The 15,913-nt window shown below is 38.0% G+C and overlaps 4 protein-coding genes across 4 annotated transcripts in view; 3 read left to right on the top strand and 1 right to left on the bottom strand.

The window, feature by feature from the left end:
- Positions 2,464 to 4,814, top strand: LOC104782566. The gene is made up of 3 exons (XM_010507531.2): positions 2,464 to 3,363; positions 3,707 to 3,979; positions 4,476 to 4,814. The coding sequence occupies exons 1-3, from the start codon at positions 2,779 to 2,781 to the stop codon at positions 4,740 to 4,742; spliced, it is 1,125 nt and encodes a 374-aa protein (XP_010505833.1). The 5' UTR covers positions 2,464 to 2,778; the 3' UTR covers positions 4,743 to 4,814.
- Positions 4,914 to 7,215, top strand: LOC104782565 (thioredoxin-like protein CXXS2). The gene is made up of 5 exons (XM_010507529.2): positions 4,914 to 6,224; positions 6,364 to 6,474; positions 6,579 to 6,731; positions 6,803 to 6,925; positions 7,023 to 7,215. The coding sequence occupies exons 2-5, from the start codon at positions 6,436 to 6,438 to the stop codon at positions 7,170 to 7,172; spliced, it is 465 nt and encodes a 154-aa protein (XP_010505831.1). The 5' UTR covers positions 4,914 to 6,224; positions 6,364 to 6,435; the 3' UTR covers positions 7,173 to 7,215.
- LOC104782563 (probable RNA-binding protein EIF1AD) lies at positions 7,469 to 8,543 on the bottom strand. Its single transcript, XM_010507527.2, has 4 exons — positions 8,277 to 8,543; positions 8,092 to 8,167; positions 7,873 to 7,999; positions 7,469 to 7,771 (listed from the first exon to the last, which is right to left on the bottom strand). Exons 1-4 carry the CDS (start codon positions 8,388 to 8,390, stop codon positions 7,567 to 7,569), a joined length of 522 nt encoding a protein of 173 aa, XP_010505829.1. The 5' UTR covers positions 8,391 to 8,543; the 3' UTR covers positions 7,469 to 7,566.
- Positions 8,655 to 15,913, top strand: part of LOC104782564 (E3 ubiquitin-protein ligase SHPRH-like) — a 10,077-nt gene continuing 2,818 nt past the window's right edge. Inside the window, exons 1-18 of the mRNA XM_010507528.2 lie at positions 8,655 to 8,776; positions 8,995 to 9,814; positions 9,901 to 10,107; positions 10,275 to 10,336; positions 10,561 to 11,035; positions 11,171 to 11,371; positions 11,634 to 11,889; positions 11,964 to 12,195; positions 12,324 to 12,484; positions 12,553 to 13,083; positions 13,284 to 13,450; positions 13,775 to 13,991; positions 14,065 to 14,271; positions 14,444 to 14,560; positions 14,668 to 14,910; positions 15,145 to 15,346; positions 15,452 to 15,645; positions 15,718 to 15,869. Of these exons, the coding sequence (XP_010505830.1) occupies positions 8,997 to 9,814; positions 9,901 to 10,107; positions 10,275 to 10,336; positions 10,561 to 11,035; positions 11,171 to 11,371; positions 11,634 to 11,889; positions 11,964 to 12,195; positions 12,324 to 12,484; positions 12,553 to 13,083; positions 13,284 to 13,450; positions 13,775 to 13,991; positions 14,065 to 14,271; positions 14,444 to 14,560; positions 14,668 to 14,910; positions 15,145 to 15,346; positions 15,452 to 15,645; positions 15,718 to 15,869 (4,442 nt within the window). The 5' untranslated portion in view covers positions 8,655 to 8,776; positions 8,995 to 8,996. The remainder of the gene's footprint in view (positions 8,777 to 8,994; positions 9,815 to 9,900; positions 10,108 to 10,274; positions 10,337 to 10,560; positions 11,036 to 11,170; positions 11,372 to 11,633; positions 11,890 to 11,963; positions 12,196 to 12,323; positions 12,485 to 12,552; positions 13,084 to 13,283; positions 13,451 to 13,774; positions 13,992 to 14,064; positions 14,272 to 14,443; positions 14,561 to 14,667; positions 14,911 to 15,144; positions 15,347 to 15,451; positions 15,646 to 15,717; positions 15,870 to 15,913) is intronic.

Below are 15,913 nucleotides of genomic sequence, written 5' to 3'. Positions count from 1 at the left end.
GTCATTGCATGTACTTTATATGCATCAGCACTCAGCAGTGAATTAGAATGTCTACTAATTTACAAAGTATATATATATATATATATATATATATATATATATATTTGTATATATGAACTAACTTACAAAGTTTGGAAGCCGAGTGTTATTTTTGAAACTTCACAGAAAGAAGCAAGCTTTACTGTTGAAGTAAGACCAGTGATGGGTCTTGTCAAGAAGAGGCTACCGAGAGAGAGACAAAGGAGGAACTGTTCATCAAACATTGAAATCATAAAAACATTATTAATGTGTTTTCTCTTTAAAAAAAAAAAATTGAAATTGGTTTGTGAGTGATGTAAGCCCTGCGCAGATGAACAGTCCCCACAATAATAACGACATTAATAATATCTACTTGAGTAAATATATACCTAATTAAACAGACAGGTCCAAATCATGTGTGTAAAGATTCCACCATAGTCAATGCAAATCATGAGAAAATAAAATAAGAAAATATATAGAAACACTAAACAAACGTAATCTGGTTTTACCACTTAAAACAATATACAAGATTTAATTTGGACGAAGAGATATATATTCACTTATTTTTCCATGAGATCTCAGATTCTAGAGGGTTTGTGCAAGAGATTGAAGCCCAAAATCAGAGAAATTGCATATTACCTGCCTTAGATTTAGACAAGGGGAAAACCCTAAAAGTAGAGATATCTTATTGTGGGCAGGGAAAGAGAGATAATTAAGATCTGAATGAAGCAACCCATTTGGCCAAAAAAAAAATGATGAAGCAAACCATTAATGGTAATAAAAGATCATAAGACAAGGAGAAATAAACCCTAAAAGCAGTGAACCGAGAAATCGTGGTTGAGAGAATAGATCTCAAGCAAGCCACAACTCATTGTAGATGTAATAATAAGACAAGCTAGAGAAAACCCTTACATGGTTCTTAATTGATGTTTCACACTCAGATTTCTGAGCTGTCTGAAAGCCCTAGCTAGCTCTTCTGGTGGAATCAATCTTCTCAACCCTAAAGAGCTGAAACTATAAGTGGAGACGGTAACTTATAGAAAAATGAGAAGTAGGTGGCTGTTGCAACTAGCAACTAGCTATTAGCAAGTGGTGGTTCAAAGAAGGGACAACCAAAAAGAGATGACGATAATGATGATGGTGGTGATGTTGAGTCATTGTCTTCATGGGAGTTAGGGAAGCTAACTGTTTCTTCATATCTCACCATATCTTACATACATGAGAGAGAAAGAGAGACAGAGAGAGATGGTGACTTGTGCAGTTTTGTTTTTGTGTTTCAGGTTTTTTTTTTGGGGGGATGATTAGAATTGATTTTTGATGGGAGAGCTATCAAGAAGTTCACCGGCCAGCTTTTTAAGGTTTCTTTTGGATCACATTTAATGAGAGGTGGAAGAGCTGAGAATTTAGATAATGTTTGTCTAATTAAAAGTCTTTCATTTGGTTATATATATTTTTAACTTTTTTTTTAAAACTTTAGATTAACGAGTGGACGGGAGATGACATAGTAGTAGCTAGAAATCATATTATTGGACACTGAGGATGATTAGTGTATATAATATAATTGGTCCCGAAAAAACAAGTAGTATCATTGTCCTTATGCATTCAAGAATCTCTCAAACTCGTGAACACAAGTATCAATTATTGTGTATAATCCCTCCAAGTGAAAACAAAGATAAACATCCCAATTCGGAAATTCAATTATTGAAAAATCTCGTGAACGTATCATAAGTTTCACATCTTCAGTATGGAGGTGAACATATAGATGTATGTACTTCTCGCATATTTGACTAAAATTCAAACATTTTTCTCTTCTCTTTTCTTTTTGGAGATCATTATTACATGTTGTGGCACGCAACATGTATTATTAATAGTTTATTTATTTTTATACAGTTAAAAAGATCATGAGTTTAATTTACAGAATATTCATGTTGGTTTATCTTGTTCATATTTACTAATTATGTAATAACAAACAAAAATAGTGTTAAATTTGGTGTATGGTATACCTTTTGATAAAAAAAGCATAGGCATATCCATCAGATTAGCTTTTCTATAATGTCTAAATCAATTCAATAAGATACAGGCAACACACACACACACATAAACGAGACACATGCATGTTGCCTATGTTGTTGGTAAATAAGGTTAATTTCACATCTTGTTCAACAAAAAGATATAAGTGGGTGTGCTGTTCATATTTAGATGATCCCAATTGAGATAGAATTATTTCATAGTCCTTCGGCCACCCCCACTCTTGTCGAGTGAAAAACACCAATCACAAAAAACAAAAAAAAAAAAAATTATGAAATGACAATATCACCCTTTCCGCCAACCTGTCATCTGCGAACCGACCAGAATATTGGGCATTGGGAGTTTTGAACTTATACACTTTGTGGCCCCTATTGTCTTTTGCTTGTTCCTTGGTTCAAGAAAAAAGACCCGATAACTAATTAAACCCCACCCGACCCGACCTGACCTGGCTCGGACCGGGTCGACCGGATCTTTCTTTCGATTCGATCACCATTGTCATTGACGTCAAGAACAGTAAGAAAAAAAAAAAGCTTCGGCAATGGGAAGACGTTGACTTTCTTCAAGGGATTGATTGATCTCTTCGATCCCAATTTGTGATCTTTTACTTATGTTGTTGCATTTTATTTGATTTGCTTGATCAGTTTTCGAGGTAACTTTGAATCAGGCGCGATCACTCCAAGTTAGGAGCTTTTGTGTCGTGTTCGTGAGATCGATCTAAAAAGGCTATATAAGATGGTGAAAGCATCGGACTTTAAAGCAATTCAAGGGTTTATTCGATTGCATTACACACGGGTCAACCCTGTCACCATTACCCGCTCAAACCCATCGGCTCTGTCTTCTCCAGCTATTCCCTCCAATGGTGTTTCCCAGCTTCATAGCTTCCATAGCTTATCCTCGAAACCCACTTATACAAACGTGGGTTTATCTCAGATTCTGTCCTCTCATCCTAAGTTCAGTCCAAAGCTTCAGGCTTTGGGTTTGCCTCGTGTGAATTTGAGTTTTGCCTCGGCGTTTAGATTGGTATCCACTAAGAGCACTGGATTCCGAAAGGTTGATGGGAACTTTGCGAGGAAGGTTGTTGAAAAGCCTGTTAAAGCTGTTAGTTCTACTTTTGCTAGATACCGTGAGGCTATAGGGTTGCACATTGATGGGTTTTGGAAAAAGAATAGTCTTTTTGTGGTTGGAGCTGGAGGAGTTTTTGTATGTATTTTCCTTTGGAGGATTATGTTTGGAATTGCTAGTACATTTGTTGGCCGTTCAGAGGGCATGGCCAAGTATGGGTTTCTAGCACTCTCCTCAGCCATCGTAGCATTTTCTGTAAGTTCCGATCTTGATGGGTTGCTCCATGTCTTAGTGCTGTTTCAGTGTTGAATTTGCAATGTTTGCCCACGTCATCAGTGCCATGAAGTTGTTCTGAATTGAATGAAATTTAGGAATTTCTCTGTAGGGTTATTGGTTTGATAGTGAACGGATTTGGAGCTTGCAATGTTATTGGTTTGATTTTACCACGACTAGAGGATAGTTTCACGGTGTATTTTAAAGACTTATAGAATGCAAAAACTGCTATATGATATGGTTTTGTAGCTGTTATATTCACCATCTCCTATTTCATCATATAGAAATCACTCCTTCACAGCTATCTGCATATTTCTAATAATAGGGACTATACCTTCGCGCAAGGTTCACAATTAATCCCGATAAAGTTTATAGAATGACCATGACGAAGATCAATACGGCAGCTGAAATTCTTGAAGCTATGGGTGCTCCTCTGTCAGGATCAGATTTACGAGCTTATGTGATGTCAGGTGGTGGCTTAACATTTAAGAAATTCAAGCCAACAATAAGGAGCAAGCGCTGCTTTCTCCTATTCCCCGTTCAGGGTTCTGAGAGAAAGGGTCTTGTTAGCGTTGAAGTTAAGAAGAAGAAAGGCCAGGTTTCACTTTCTCAACTTCACACTTCCTCGTTTACTCAACCTTCTTCTGTGTTTGCTTGCGTTGTAATCTTAAGGATTGTAATAACCTTTGAAGAAGTTATAGCTCCACTGTATCTAGCTTAGGACTGAATGTAGTAGATTAGAGCTGTTATGAATTGGCTAGAGAGCTGTTAGCGAATGATCAGTTCATGAGGATCTCTTGGCTGATTGTTTTGGGTGTAGGTTGGTTGGACATTTTGGTTGCAAGCGGAGAGTGTTTTAATGAATTTCTCTATGTGGTTTAGAAACTGTGATGGTAGCGCAATGTGTTTCAATTAAAATTTTAGGCTTGTATATTTAACATTTGGATACTGAGGTTACTTGACATTGCGTTTGTCTGTCTGGTTATTTAGGTCTTTCCATTTGTTATATCATCATATAAATCCCATTTTACCAGTTATTCCCATATATTGTGAGTTTTGGTAAATTTATCATGTTCATGTGTCTGTTTCTTCAGTATGACATGAAGCTTTTGGCGGTAGATATTCCAATGGCGTCTGGTCCAGACCAACGGTTATTTCTTATAGGCGATGAAGAAGAGTACAGAGTTGGTGGTGGTTTAATCTCTGTGTTAAGAGACCCTGTTGTGAAAGCCATGGCAGCAACTAAGGAGTTCGATAATCTTGATAGAATTGAGGAGGAAGAAGACGCTGAAAGAGAACTTCAAGAAGCCGAACGAAAGCACCGTGAAGAGATCGAGAAGCTCGAGAAAGAGGACTCATAATTCATGTTTTTCTTCCCCAGAAAACTTGAAAACGTTTCTTCTTTACTGGATATAAAAACAACACCACAAAACCCGTTTTTTTTTTTGTTGTTGCTAACTTTCGAGAAATAACTTTCCCTGGCTATGTTTATCAGAGGATGCTATTATGATTACTGATTCNTTTCTCAACTTCACACTTCCTCGTTTACTCAACCTTCTTCTGTGTTTGCTTGCGTTGTAATCTTAAGGATTGTAATAACCTTTGAAGAAGTTATAGCTCCACTGTATCTAGCTTAGGACTGAATGTAGTAGATTAGAGCTGTTATGAATTGGCTAGAGAGCTGTTAGCGAATGATCAGTTCATGAGGATCTCTTGGCTGATTGTTTTGGGTGTAGGGTTGGTTGGACATTTTGGTTGCAAGCGGAGAGTGTTTTAATGAATTTCTCTATGTGGTTTAGAAACTGTGATGGTAGTAAAATTTTAGGCTTGTATAATGTTACGGATACTGAGGTTACTTGACATTGCGTTTGTCTGTCTGGTTACTTAGGTCTTTCCATTTGTTATATCATCAGATAATCCCATTTTACCAGTTATTCCCATATATTGTGAGTTTTGGTAACTTTATCATGTTCATGTGTCTGTTTCTTCAGTATGACATGAAGCTTTTGGCGGTAGATATTCCAATGGCGTCTGGTCCAGACCAACGGTTATTTCTTATAGGCGATGAAGAAGAGTACAGAGTTGGTGGTGGTTTAATCTCTGTGTTAAGAGACCCTGTTGTGAAAGCCATGGCAGCAACTAAGGAGTTCGATAATCTTGATAGAATTGAGGAGGAAGAAGACGCTGAAAGAGAACTTCAAGAAGCCGAACGAAAGCACCGTGAAGAGATCGAGAAGCTCGAGAAAGAGGACTCATAATTCATGTTTTTCTTCCCCAGAAAACTTGAAAACGTTTCTTCTTTACTGGATATAAAAACAACACCACAAAACCCGTTTTTTTTTTTGTTGTTGCTAACTTTCGAGAAATAACTTTCCCTGGCTATGTTTATCAGAGGATGCTATTATGATTACTGATTCTTCTTCATGCGAGGATGTGTCTCTTTGTTAGAGCAGCCTGTGCTATGAAATCTTTTGGTTTACAACTTTTGGCTTTCATGTTTTTACCGGTTTAAGCTTAATAAATGCACAACATAGGCAGCAGCAGCACAAAGAGATTTGTCATTAACCAGTTCTGGTCTACAAAATTAGCCATTAGTTATGGTTAATTAAACCAATTTCCCATCGCATGTATGATGATGTAACCCAAAGAAGTAAAAGATGTTTTGTTGGCTGAATTGAACCTTCTCTTGATCCTTCTTGTTGATGATTCTGAATCTTTTCACAGAAATTTTTGATCTTGAATTCTTGATCATCTCGGCTTTTTATCTTTTGCCCGTTGGCTTTGAGGCTGAAACTAATTATGAGGCAAGAACACGAGCAATCTGAAGTTGGCTTGACCTAGAGGTAATCCTTTCACAATTTTCTTCCTTTAATAATCAACCCTAAATAGCTGGTCCTTCATTTTCATCTGTAGTTTTCTCCTTTTCTGTTTAGCGTTGTTTATATTTGAGGAAACGGGTTTTTGTTTGTGCTGTTGATTCAGAGAGCTAATGATCCCCCAGATTCATTGTACAAGAACTAATGGTGATAGATTTTGCTCGTGTGTAAAGAGTTAATGGGGAATCATTGTACAAGAACTCCTTGTTGTAGAAAGGTAAGACCTTTACCCCCAGAATTGACAAATTTTAAGGAGATCATGTCAAAAACCAATTAGTAAGTTTATATGAAAAAATGTTCATCTCTCATGTTCTTAAACAGGTGTGGTCATGTATATGCTGTTGCAGTAGAAAGAACAAGACTCAAGCTTGGAGCCAAAAAGGGTCTGGATTTATAAAAGGGAAGGTCCATCCCGTAAGTAGAATCGAGAAGTGGGAGGAGAAGATGACAGAAGCTAAAAGGAATGGCAACATTGTAAGCTTTTTTTTTACAGGCTTCCTCTGCAAATAGCTTGACATGATCTGATTCTTTGTAACATGAAACAGCTCGTAGTGAATTTCAAGGCTTCATGGTGTTTACCTTGTAAAAAGCTAGCACCAATATACCATGAGCTTGCTTCCACATACACATCAATGATATTTGTCACTATAGACGTCGAAGAGCTCGCTGTAAGTAACCAAAAAACTTCTGTTCCTTCGAATGATTTCGTGTAAAGATGGGAGCTCGAAACTGAGGGATTTGTGGGTTAACATATGTGTAAAACAGGAGTTTAGTAATGAATGGAACGTGGAAGCAACTCCAACAGTAGTGTTCCTCAAGGATGGGAGGCAAATGGATAAACTTGTAGGTGGCGATGCTGCAGAGCTTCAGAAGAAAACTGCAGCAGTTGCAGATCTCCTTCTCAGACAATCTTAACTGTAATTTAGTTTCCATGTCGGAATTTATACAAAGAAACGGTTTCCAGTAGTTTGATTTCAGATTATGATAGTATCACCTGAGATTTCTGTTGTTATAGTTTTAATCTCAATCTTAGACATGGCTCTGCCTATTGTATGTTCAGATTGCCTTAATAACATTTTGAAGTGTCCAAAGATTACAGTTTTTTTTTTTAACATGTTTTTATATATTCTATTCTTCAGACTCCAATGACGACTTATCAAGAATTGCAAAAAGAAAATAGGATGCAAGGGCCATTCTCTATGAGCCATAGAGATCATCAATAATCAAAATTCTATTGCAAATCAAAAACTCTGCTTTTTCAGCAGCTCTGTGTTGGTTACAATACTGTTTAATAAGATACAAGTTGCAACTATGAATCAGAATCTGACTCTGAATCTGTTTCTGCGTCACATTTCACTCCAAACGGTCTCAATCTGTTTGTGTTTGCTTCCAATGGGGGCATGCCATCATCATCATCACTTGAATCATCCTCACCATCATCTTCTTGCTCTGGAATAGGTATCTGAGAGCTTTCATCAGCTGGAATCGGTTTAGTATCTTTGAAGATTTCCGGCCTGCATTCACCATACCCAAACTAACATTAGCTATGCTGCTGAAAATTTAGATGCCATTCATAATCATGCAGAAGAAAAGAAAGAAGCTTTTTTTTTTTTACCATTCCGGAGACTTTTGAAGGAGACGGACTTGCTCAAAGAAGAGAACTTTACAAACAATAGATGTAACTTTGCTACCAGACTCTTGTGCCTTTTCCTTTCCTGTATGGTCAATCACTACAAAGCTTCCTGCAAATCAGTGTGTAGCAAACAACATCAAACACCATCTCAAACTGAATCAAGTAACATCATTGTATATAAAAAACACGAAATTTATTTACCTCGTCTGATCCACATGCTCTCACGAAACTTAGCTGGAAACAATGCTAATGAGTTCTCTCCCTTTGCATCCATTATCTTCAAAGAGACGACAACAAATTTAAAAACAACAGTTAAGAACGCAACGAATTGGCGTGATTGCATAAATGAGTGAAACCCAATTGATAGAAAGGAGGTTCTTTTATACCTCAATTTGATTGGAACCTCTGAGAGAGACGACTTGAGCAATGCTTTGACATTCCTCAAGCGTGAAATCCTGCTCTGACGCCGCTTGTTTCAGATTCCTTCTTCCTCTGTTCATCTCTTCTCTAACTCTTTCAACTCAAATTCCAAAAACAAAGTTACAACCAAGAAGAGCAAAATCAACACAGAAATTGAAATTAGGGTTTTGCAGTCGTGAGCCGTTTTAGTAGAATCGCACCGGAGGAAGCACAGTAAAGAAAGAGGAAGAGTTGTTTTGTTCAACGAGGGTAATTTTGTTATTTTGTTTCTAACCCAAGGGTATTATTGTCATTCCATTGCTAACTCGGTACAAACGAATTAGCAGATAAACCGGAAAATTCGTTATAATAATCAAGCGGCGGTGGGCGGTCTATAAATCTTCTCCGGCGCTTGGTTTCCACTCCTCCACCGTCTCCGTCGATTCGTATATCCTGAATTGTGATCCAATACTCTTTCGCTTCACAGGTTCGGAATTGTACATTTAATCGTAACCTGAGTTTGTTTTTTCATATGAATCATATAACTGGTCCGAGAACTATATTGAATTGCATAAAGTTTCTGGTTTTAAGCTATGAAATTGCGTAAAGGTCTTAACTTGTTTGTGTGTTGTTTGTTTCCCTACTCGGGTTTTGTATCTTGTCAGTAATGAGGTTTCTAATTTAGCTTTTTTTTTTTTTTTGTAGTGATGGGTAGGAAAAAACAATCCAAGCCACAACGTTCAGTGGGTTTGAGCACTCAAACCGGTTCTGATTCAGATGGAAAGCAATTATTACCCGGTGAAGAAGCTGAGGGTTCTGGGGAAAAGATTTTTGAAGATATCAATAAGCCGTATTATGTGAACATATGTTCAAGTAGTCCAGTTTCAGAGCAGCAGCAGCAGAACTTTGATTTAGCTGAAGTTGTTCTAACGAATTTAAGTTTGAGAGAACGTGTAGGAACTAGTAGTACAGTCACATCCATTGGGATTGATCATGATCTTGATTGCTCGTTACGGTTTCGGCTATGTAATGTGACTAGTTTTGTTGATCGGATTAAGCTTGGTCATTGGCCAGTATTGTCTTCGAGTGATATAACTTTGGAATTGGTTGATAATAAGGTGTCTGATGATGAGGCTGAGTCAATGATTTGGTCTGCTAGTTTTGACGGTCCAGGTGAAGGGGTTTCGGGTCTTGCTCATTTGGCAAGTATCAAGTTTTTGACTTTAAGGCTCGTGCCGGGTAATCAGGGCTTTTTGTCTCCTAGAGTTAGAGTTGAGATGCTTCAGCAGGCCTTTGATGCTTGTGATTCGCTTCTTGAGAATACAAGGCAAATATGGAAAAAGAGTATGGTTCACGTTATGTCTTGGTTGAGGCCAGAGGTAATGACATCAGAGGCTAGATATGGGTCACAACTAAACGTGAAGGAAACTGAATCATTATTCGTGTTGGAAGCTGAAAATTTGGACTCTAGTAAGAAGCCTAGGTTTGATGCTGCTGCTTTTTATGAAGCCATAAAGCCATCAAAGTGAGTAAGCAATGTTTATCATTCTTGTTTTTGTGCCCTAATGTCTGAATGTTTCCTTCCAACTTATTGGCATATTATTGATTCAGGATGGATCCGATGCTTGAAGATGACATAACTGATTTGCTCCCAGAACTTAGGCCGTACCAACGACGTGCAGCTTATTGGATGGTTCAGCGAGAGAGAGGAGATCCAATAACGTTGGGAGACAAGGAAGACAACCAATTCATTTCACCTTTGTCTATCTCCGTGGCATTCCTTGACTCTGCTACAAAAATGTTCTTTAACCCATTCAGGTTAGTGGAAAAGAATCTAAGTAATCCTTTTTATTTCATTTTGAACTATAAGCTCCTCTCAATGTACACCAAAACAAATAGTATAAGTTCTCTCTTAGTAACTTTCCACCATTTACAGAAGAACTTAATTTGATCTGGTCCATTTTTCATGGTTTGGTTGTTTCTAGTGGGAATATCTCATTGGCTCCAGAGTATTTTTCACCTCGAATTCCAGGCGGTATTCTTGCTGGTATGAACAGTATTGCAGCTTTACTTTGCCTCCATGTACTATATTATTAGAGAATTATTTATGAGGATAATTTTGTTTGCACTTGCATTGACGAAGAATGTTTTCCGAAATAAGTCTGCTTAAATGCTAGAATGCTTTGTCTACATCTCTTATTGCGCATGCATTCATCTTTTGTTAAGTTTGTGGTATTTGATTCTTAATGTGGTAAAGTATGAATGCTGCAGATGAAATGGGATTGGGAAAAACGGTTGAACTACTTGCATGCATCTTTTCTCATCGAAAACCAGCCGAGGATGAAATATCTGTGTCTAACGGGCCATCAGTTACCGATGATCGGAACACTGGTTTGAAAAGATTGAAAAGGGAACGTGTTGAGTGCATATGTGGAGCTGTCAGTGAAAGTCGCAAATACAAAGGAGTCTGGGTACAGTGTGACCTTTGTGATGCTTGGCAGCATGCAGATTGTGTAGGTTATTCACCTAAAGGGAAAGGTAAGAAGGCTAGTCAACATGTTGATGAAATAGTGTCTCAAAAGAAGAGCAAAAAGGATGCAACGGAAATTATTGTCAGACAAGGTGAATATATTTGCCAAATGTGCGCTGAACTTCTAAAAGTGACTGCCTCTCCCATCTCTACGGGTGCCACTCTTATTGTCTGTCCAGCTCCTATATTATCACAATGGCATTCCGAGATTACACGGTATCAGATTCTTCTCTACCTTATTCTTACTTCATTTAAGTTTCGACTAGTGGAACACTCAATAAGATAACTTTCACTAGACGTATTTGTGTTTTTTTAATGTCCTTTTTCCTTCTTTCATCTCTAATGTTGTAGGCATACGCGCTTGGGTTCACTCGTAACATGTATCTATGAAGGTGTGAGGAATGTCTCACTCTCTGAAGAACCTGTGATTGACATCACTGAACTCCTCAATGCTGACATTGTTTTAACTACATATGATGTCCTCAAAGAGGACTTGACACATGACTTCGACAGGCATGATGGTGACCGGCACTGTCTTAGATTTCAGAAAAGGTGAGATTAGTGATTTTTAGGATTCTTATTACCTCGCATTTTTCATTATCTGATGAACTTGGTCATACCTGATATATTGAAGAAATTGTATTATTAAAACAATTCATAGAGTTTTCCAATATGGAATAGTTTCATACTCAGGTATTCAGAGATCAGAGGAACCATTTTGAACAAACACCAACGTTAATCTGATAGGATTTTTGTCTTACCTCCTGGTTTCATGCAATTGAAAAGATTGAGTAAAGATGTTGTATTGTAATAGGTACCCTGTTATTCCGACTCCACTAACCAGAATATTCTGGTGGAGGATTTGCTTGGATGAGGCCCAGATGGTGGAGAGCAATGCAGCTGCTGCAACAGAGATGGCGTTGAGATTATATACCAAACACCGTTGGTGTATCACTGGAACTCCTATACAACGCAAACTTGATGACTTATCTGGACTGTTGAGGTTCCTTAAAGCAGATCCGTTCGATGTTTCAAGATGGTGGGTAGAAGTTATAAGAGATCCGTATGAGGTTAGTCAGAAAAATAGTCATTTTCTTACCTTCTATTGAGTTTTCTTGTCTAACAACCTTCTTGGTTTGTTCAGAGACGAGACACAAAGGCTATGGAATTTACGCACAAATTTTTCAAACAAGTTATGTGGCGTTCTTCAAAAGTCCATGTGGCTGATGAATTGCAACTCCCACCTCAAGAAGAATGCGTCTCGTGGCTCAAATTTTCTGCAATTGAAGAACACTTCTACAGCAGACAGCATGAAACTTGTGTGAGTTATGCCCGCGAAGTTATAGAAACTTTGAAACGTGATATTCTTAAAAGAGGTACCATCGGGTGCGAATAGTGTCTTCTGCACTTTCCACCTTTGTCCTTACTTTAAAATTCTCTCTCGGAAATTTGAAGCCTCCTGTGCTGGCTGCTAAACTTTTTCTCCCACTTGTTATGACTACAGGTCATACTTCTTCTGATAACCCTTTAATCACTCATGCCGAAGCTGCAAAACTGTTGAACTCGCTCCTGAAGTTGCGCCAAGCTTGCTGCCATCCCCAAGTAGGAAGTTCAGGTCTACGTTCATTGCAACAAACTCCAATGACCATGGAAGAAATTCTAGTGGTGAGTTTGCAAGATTTAGCGTTTTGATCTCCATTCCGTTATTTGTGCTAATTGAAGTTTTTTCTTAGGTCCTTGTGAAAAAGACTCAGAACGAGGGAGAAGAAGCTCTTAGAGTGTTAATCGTTGCATTAAATGGAATTGCTGCTATTGCCATGCTTAAGCAAGAATTTTCCGAAGCAGTATCGTTATACAAAGAAGCATTGAATATAACTGAAGAGAACGCCGAGGATTTTCGTCTTGATCCATTGTTAAATATTCACATTCTTCACAATTTAGCTGAGATACTACCATTGGCCGAAAGCTACAGTGCTGCGTCAGGAAGGCCTGAAACTAAAATAGATGAAAATGATGACGATCATCATCGTGCATCGAAAAGGCAAAGGATCAATGAGCTCGAGAGTTTAACTCATGATTCTTCAGAAGCTGCACAACAGTGGGAAGCCATTGCTCCAGACAATGGTTTAAAGAAGGATAAAGAGTGTCATGAAGAGTGCAAAACTCTGAATATAGTTTGTCACACTTTGAAAGTTAAGTATTTATCCTCATTCAACTCGAAGCTTTCTGCCGCTCAGCAGGAATTCAAAAAGTCATACAATCAGGTATCTTCCACAAAATGGTTTGATAATGTTTATATTTCTTTTCTTTTATTTTATCTCAAAACGCGACTCCCTTAGCCAAAGTGTCAGTATAATGCTCTTAAAGTAAGTTTCAAGATCAACCGTGTTAGATATTGAGCCATCACTTTTCCTGGAGCTCGCTCTCTCAGTCACAATGCTAAATAGTCGAAATTTTTTGTAAGGTTTCCGAGTCATTGAGCAATATGGAGAAACAACGTTCGAGTTGGTGGTTGGATGCCCTGCAACTTGCTGAACAAAATAAAGACTTCTCTAGCGAGTTGATCAGGAAGATTGAAGAGGCCATCCATGGAGGCTTCAACAAATCAAGCTCCTCCAGAGCGAATTCTCGGTTAGTCCTTGACAATTTGCAGTTTCATGAGCTTTTTTTGTGGCAAGAGAATTTTTTCAGCCTTTAGTTACACAATTTGTCTGTTGATTGTGTTATTATGGGGCATTATTTTCTACATGTGACAAATTAATTCACATGTGTCTGCAAAGTTATTAGAATAGTGACCTGAAGGACTAATTAGCTTTATTAGAAGACTAGATTGATTATCCTAAGCTTGAGTACATTAAGAACACATTTGTTAAGGAGCAGATAGCTTGAGTACATTAAGAACTAACTTGCTAATTCCTTATTCCAGAGAACTAACTTGCTAATTCCTTATTCCAGCTTTAGAACTATACATGCCATGAAACTTCATCTGCAGACTTCTATGGATATGCTGGAAAGCTCTAGAAAGAAAGCGATAGATAGGATTCTAGAAATTGACCAGACTATGGAGAAACCAAAAATGGAGGATATTGAGCGTATTGGCAACTGCAAGTATTGCAACAAGAAGGATGATGGCCCCACGTGTATTCATTGCGAGCTAGATGAACTATTCCAGGTTTGCTCTTTTTTGCTTCTGCACTTCTTATGTGAAGTTGAATCAATATTAACTTCACCATCACCATGTCCAGGAATACGAGGCTAGGCTATTTCGTTTTAACAAATCTCGTAGGGGATTAATGGAACTTGCAGCTGCTGAAGAGACAGTACATTTGCAGAAGAAGAGATCTGCCCTTAATCTTTTCTTTATTGGTTTGTCATCAAAGAATAAGGATTCAAATGCACCGCATGGTGACAATGAGGAGCCCACCAAAAGAAATGCTGGTGACGCTGTGTTCGTAAGTTACTTGATCTTTGAATTCATTACTGACAAGAAAGCATAACCACATTTATGTTTGGCCTTCTCTGTTTCCTCCTCTTTTCTTTAAAACGTTTTGAAATGTCAGATAATATGGTTTTGGAATGATCGTCTCTTGTCTGATACAAATTTCTTTTATGTTCTTTTCATAGGTTTCAAAATCTCCATCTGAGACGGAAATAGTTCTTGGAGTGATAAGAAACCATTGTAAAAGCTATTTAGATAGGGAAAATAAATCGGCAGCCACAAAACATTTGCATACCCTTGAGGTATTGCTCAAGAGATCTCTTCTTCGCTTATATGGAGAAAAGGAAAACCTAACCTTTATTTTTTCAACAAGTTCTGACATTTCCAATTTTGCTTATCTAAATTTAAGGTGATGCGAAAGGAATATGCACATGCAAGGGCTTTGGGTAGGGCTCAAGCTCAACTCCTACGAGCCTACGATGAGATTAACATGTCAACAATGAGACTACAGCTTAGAGAATCTGAAGATGACACATCGCTCTATGCTTTGAGCCAAGATGAGTTAGATGTTGCTAGTGTACTGAACACAAATGATAAATTTATGGCTCAATCCTCGTTGCTTAGTATAAAAGGAAAACTTCGTTATTTGAAGGTAAATCTGTAACCTTTAGTGTTTTATATCATGCGGAGAAGTCATTTATTTCTGTGTTACTATCTAGAAGTTTACGTGGAGAGGGACATTTGACCACATCTATTTTGCAACTCTAGCTCCAGAGCTGTACCCATTTCAAATCTATATATTCACAAGAAGCTTTATTTATGTCTTTGTGATTCTTCTCTACTTTGATTTTGTATAAAATATTGAACAAGTTTTTTGCCGTTTCAGGGTTTGATGAAATCCAAGCAGAAACAAGAATTAGAGAATCCAGATCGTTCCTCACCCATACAGGAAACAGTCAAGGCTTCAGATCCTGTTGAACAGGATGGCGAAAACCTTCTTAAGAGAGATGAAGCATGCCCGATATGTCAAGAAATCCTACGGAATCAGAAGATGGTTTTCCAGTGCGGGCATTCCACTTGCTGTAACTGTAATTACTTTGACCTTTTGATCATTTGATGTCTATCTAATGCATCTTCCTGAACCAAACTTCAGAATGTTAACAATATATACTTCTTTGTATTCGTTGACACAGGCTTTTTTGCTATGACTGAGCGAAAATCTGTTCAAGAAACGCAGCAAAAGTGGGTGATGTGTCCAATATGCAGGCAACATACAGATGTTAGAAATATTGCATATGCTGATGACAGACGAGACAGTTCTTCGTCAGATCAAGATCACAAAGACAATGAAGCATCATTGGTGGTTCAAGGTTCATATGGAACAAAGGTTAGTATCCTTGCTTGTAAGATTAGTGCACAAGAAGTACTTCTTTTCTCATCTGTTGTTTTGGGGCTGTAGATCGAAGCTGTTACTAGAAGAATCTTATGGATCAAGTCAAGTGACCCACAAGCGAAGGTTCTAGTTTTTTCCAGCTGGAAAGATGTTCTTGATGTGTTAGAACATGCCTTCGCTGCCAATAGCATCACCTTTATCCGGATGCAAGGAGGCAGGTAATGTAGTGAGAACTTTAATGATGAATCCATCGAAAGTGGCA

The sequence above is a fragment of the Camelina sativa genome, chromosome 4 (genome assembly GCF_000633955.1).
Source record: "Camelina sativa cultivar DH55 chromosome 4, Cs, whole genome shotgun sequence".
Taxonomy (NCBI): Eukaryota; Viridiplantae; Streptophyta; class Magnoliopsida; order Brassicales; family Brassicaceae; genus Camelina; species Camelina sativa.
Note: the sequence above shows the minus strand (reverse complement) of the source record. Positions and strands in the feature narration are given on the sequence as shown.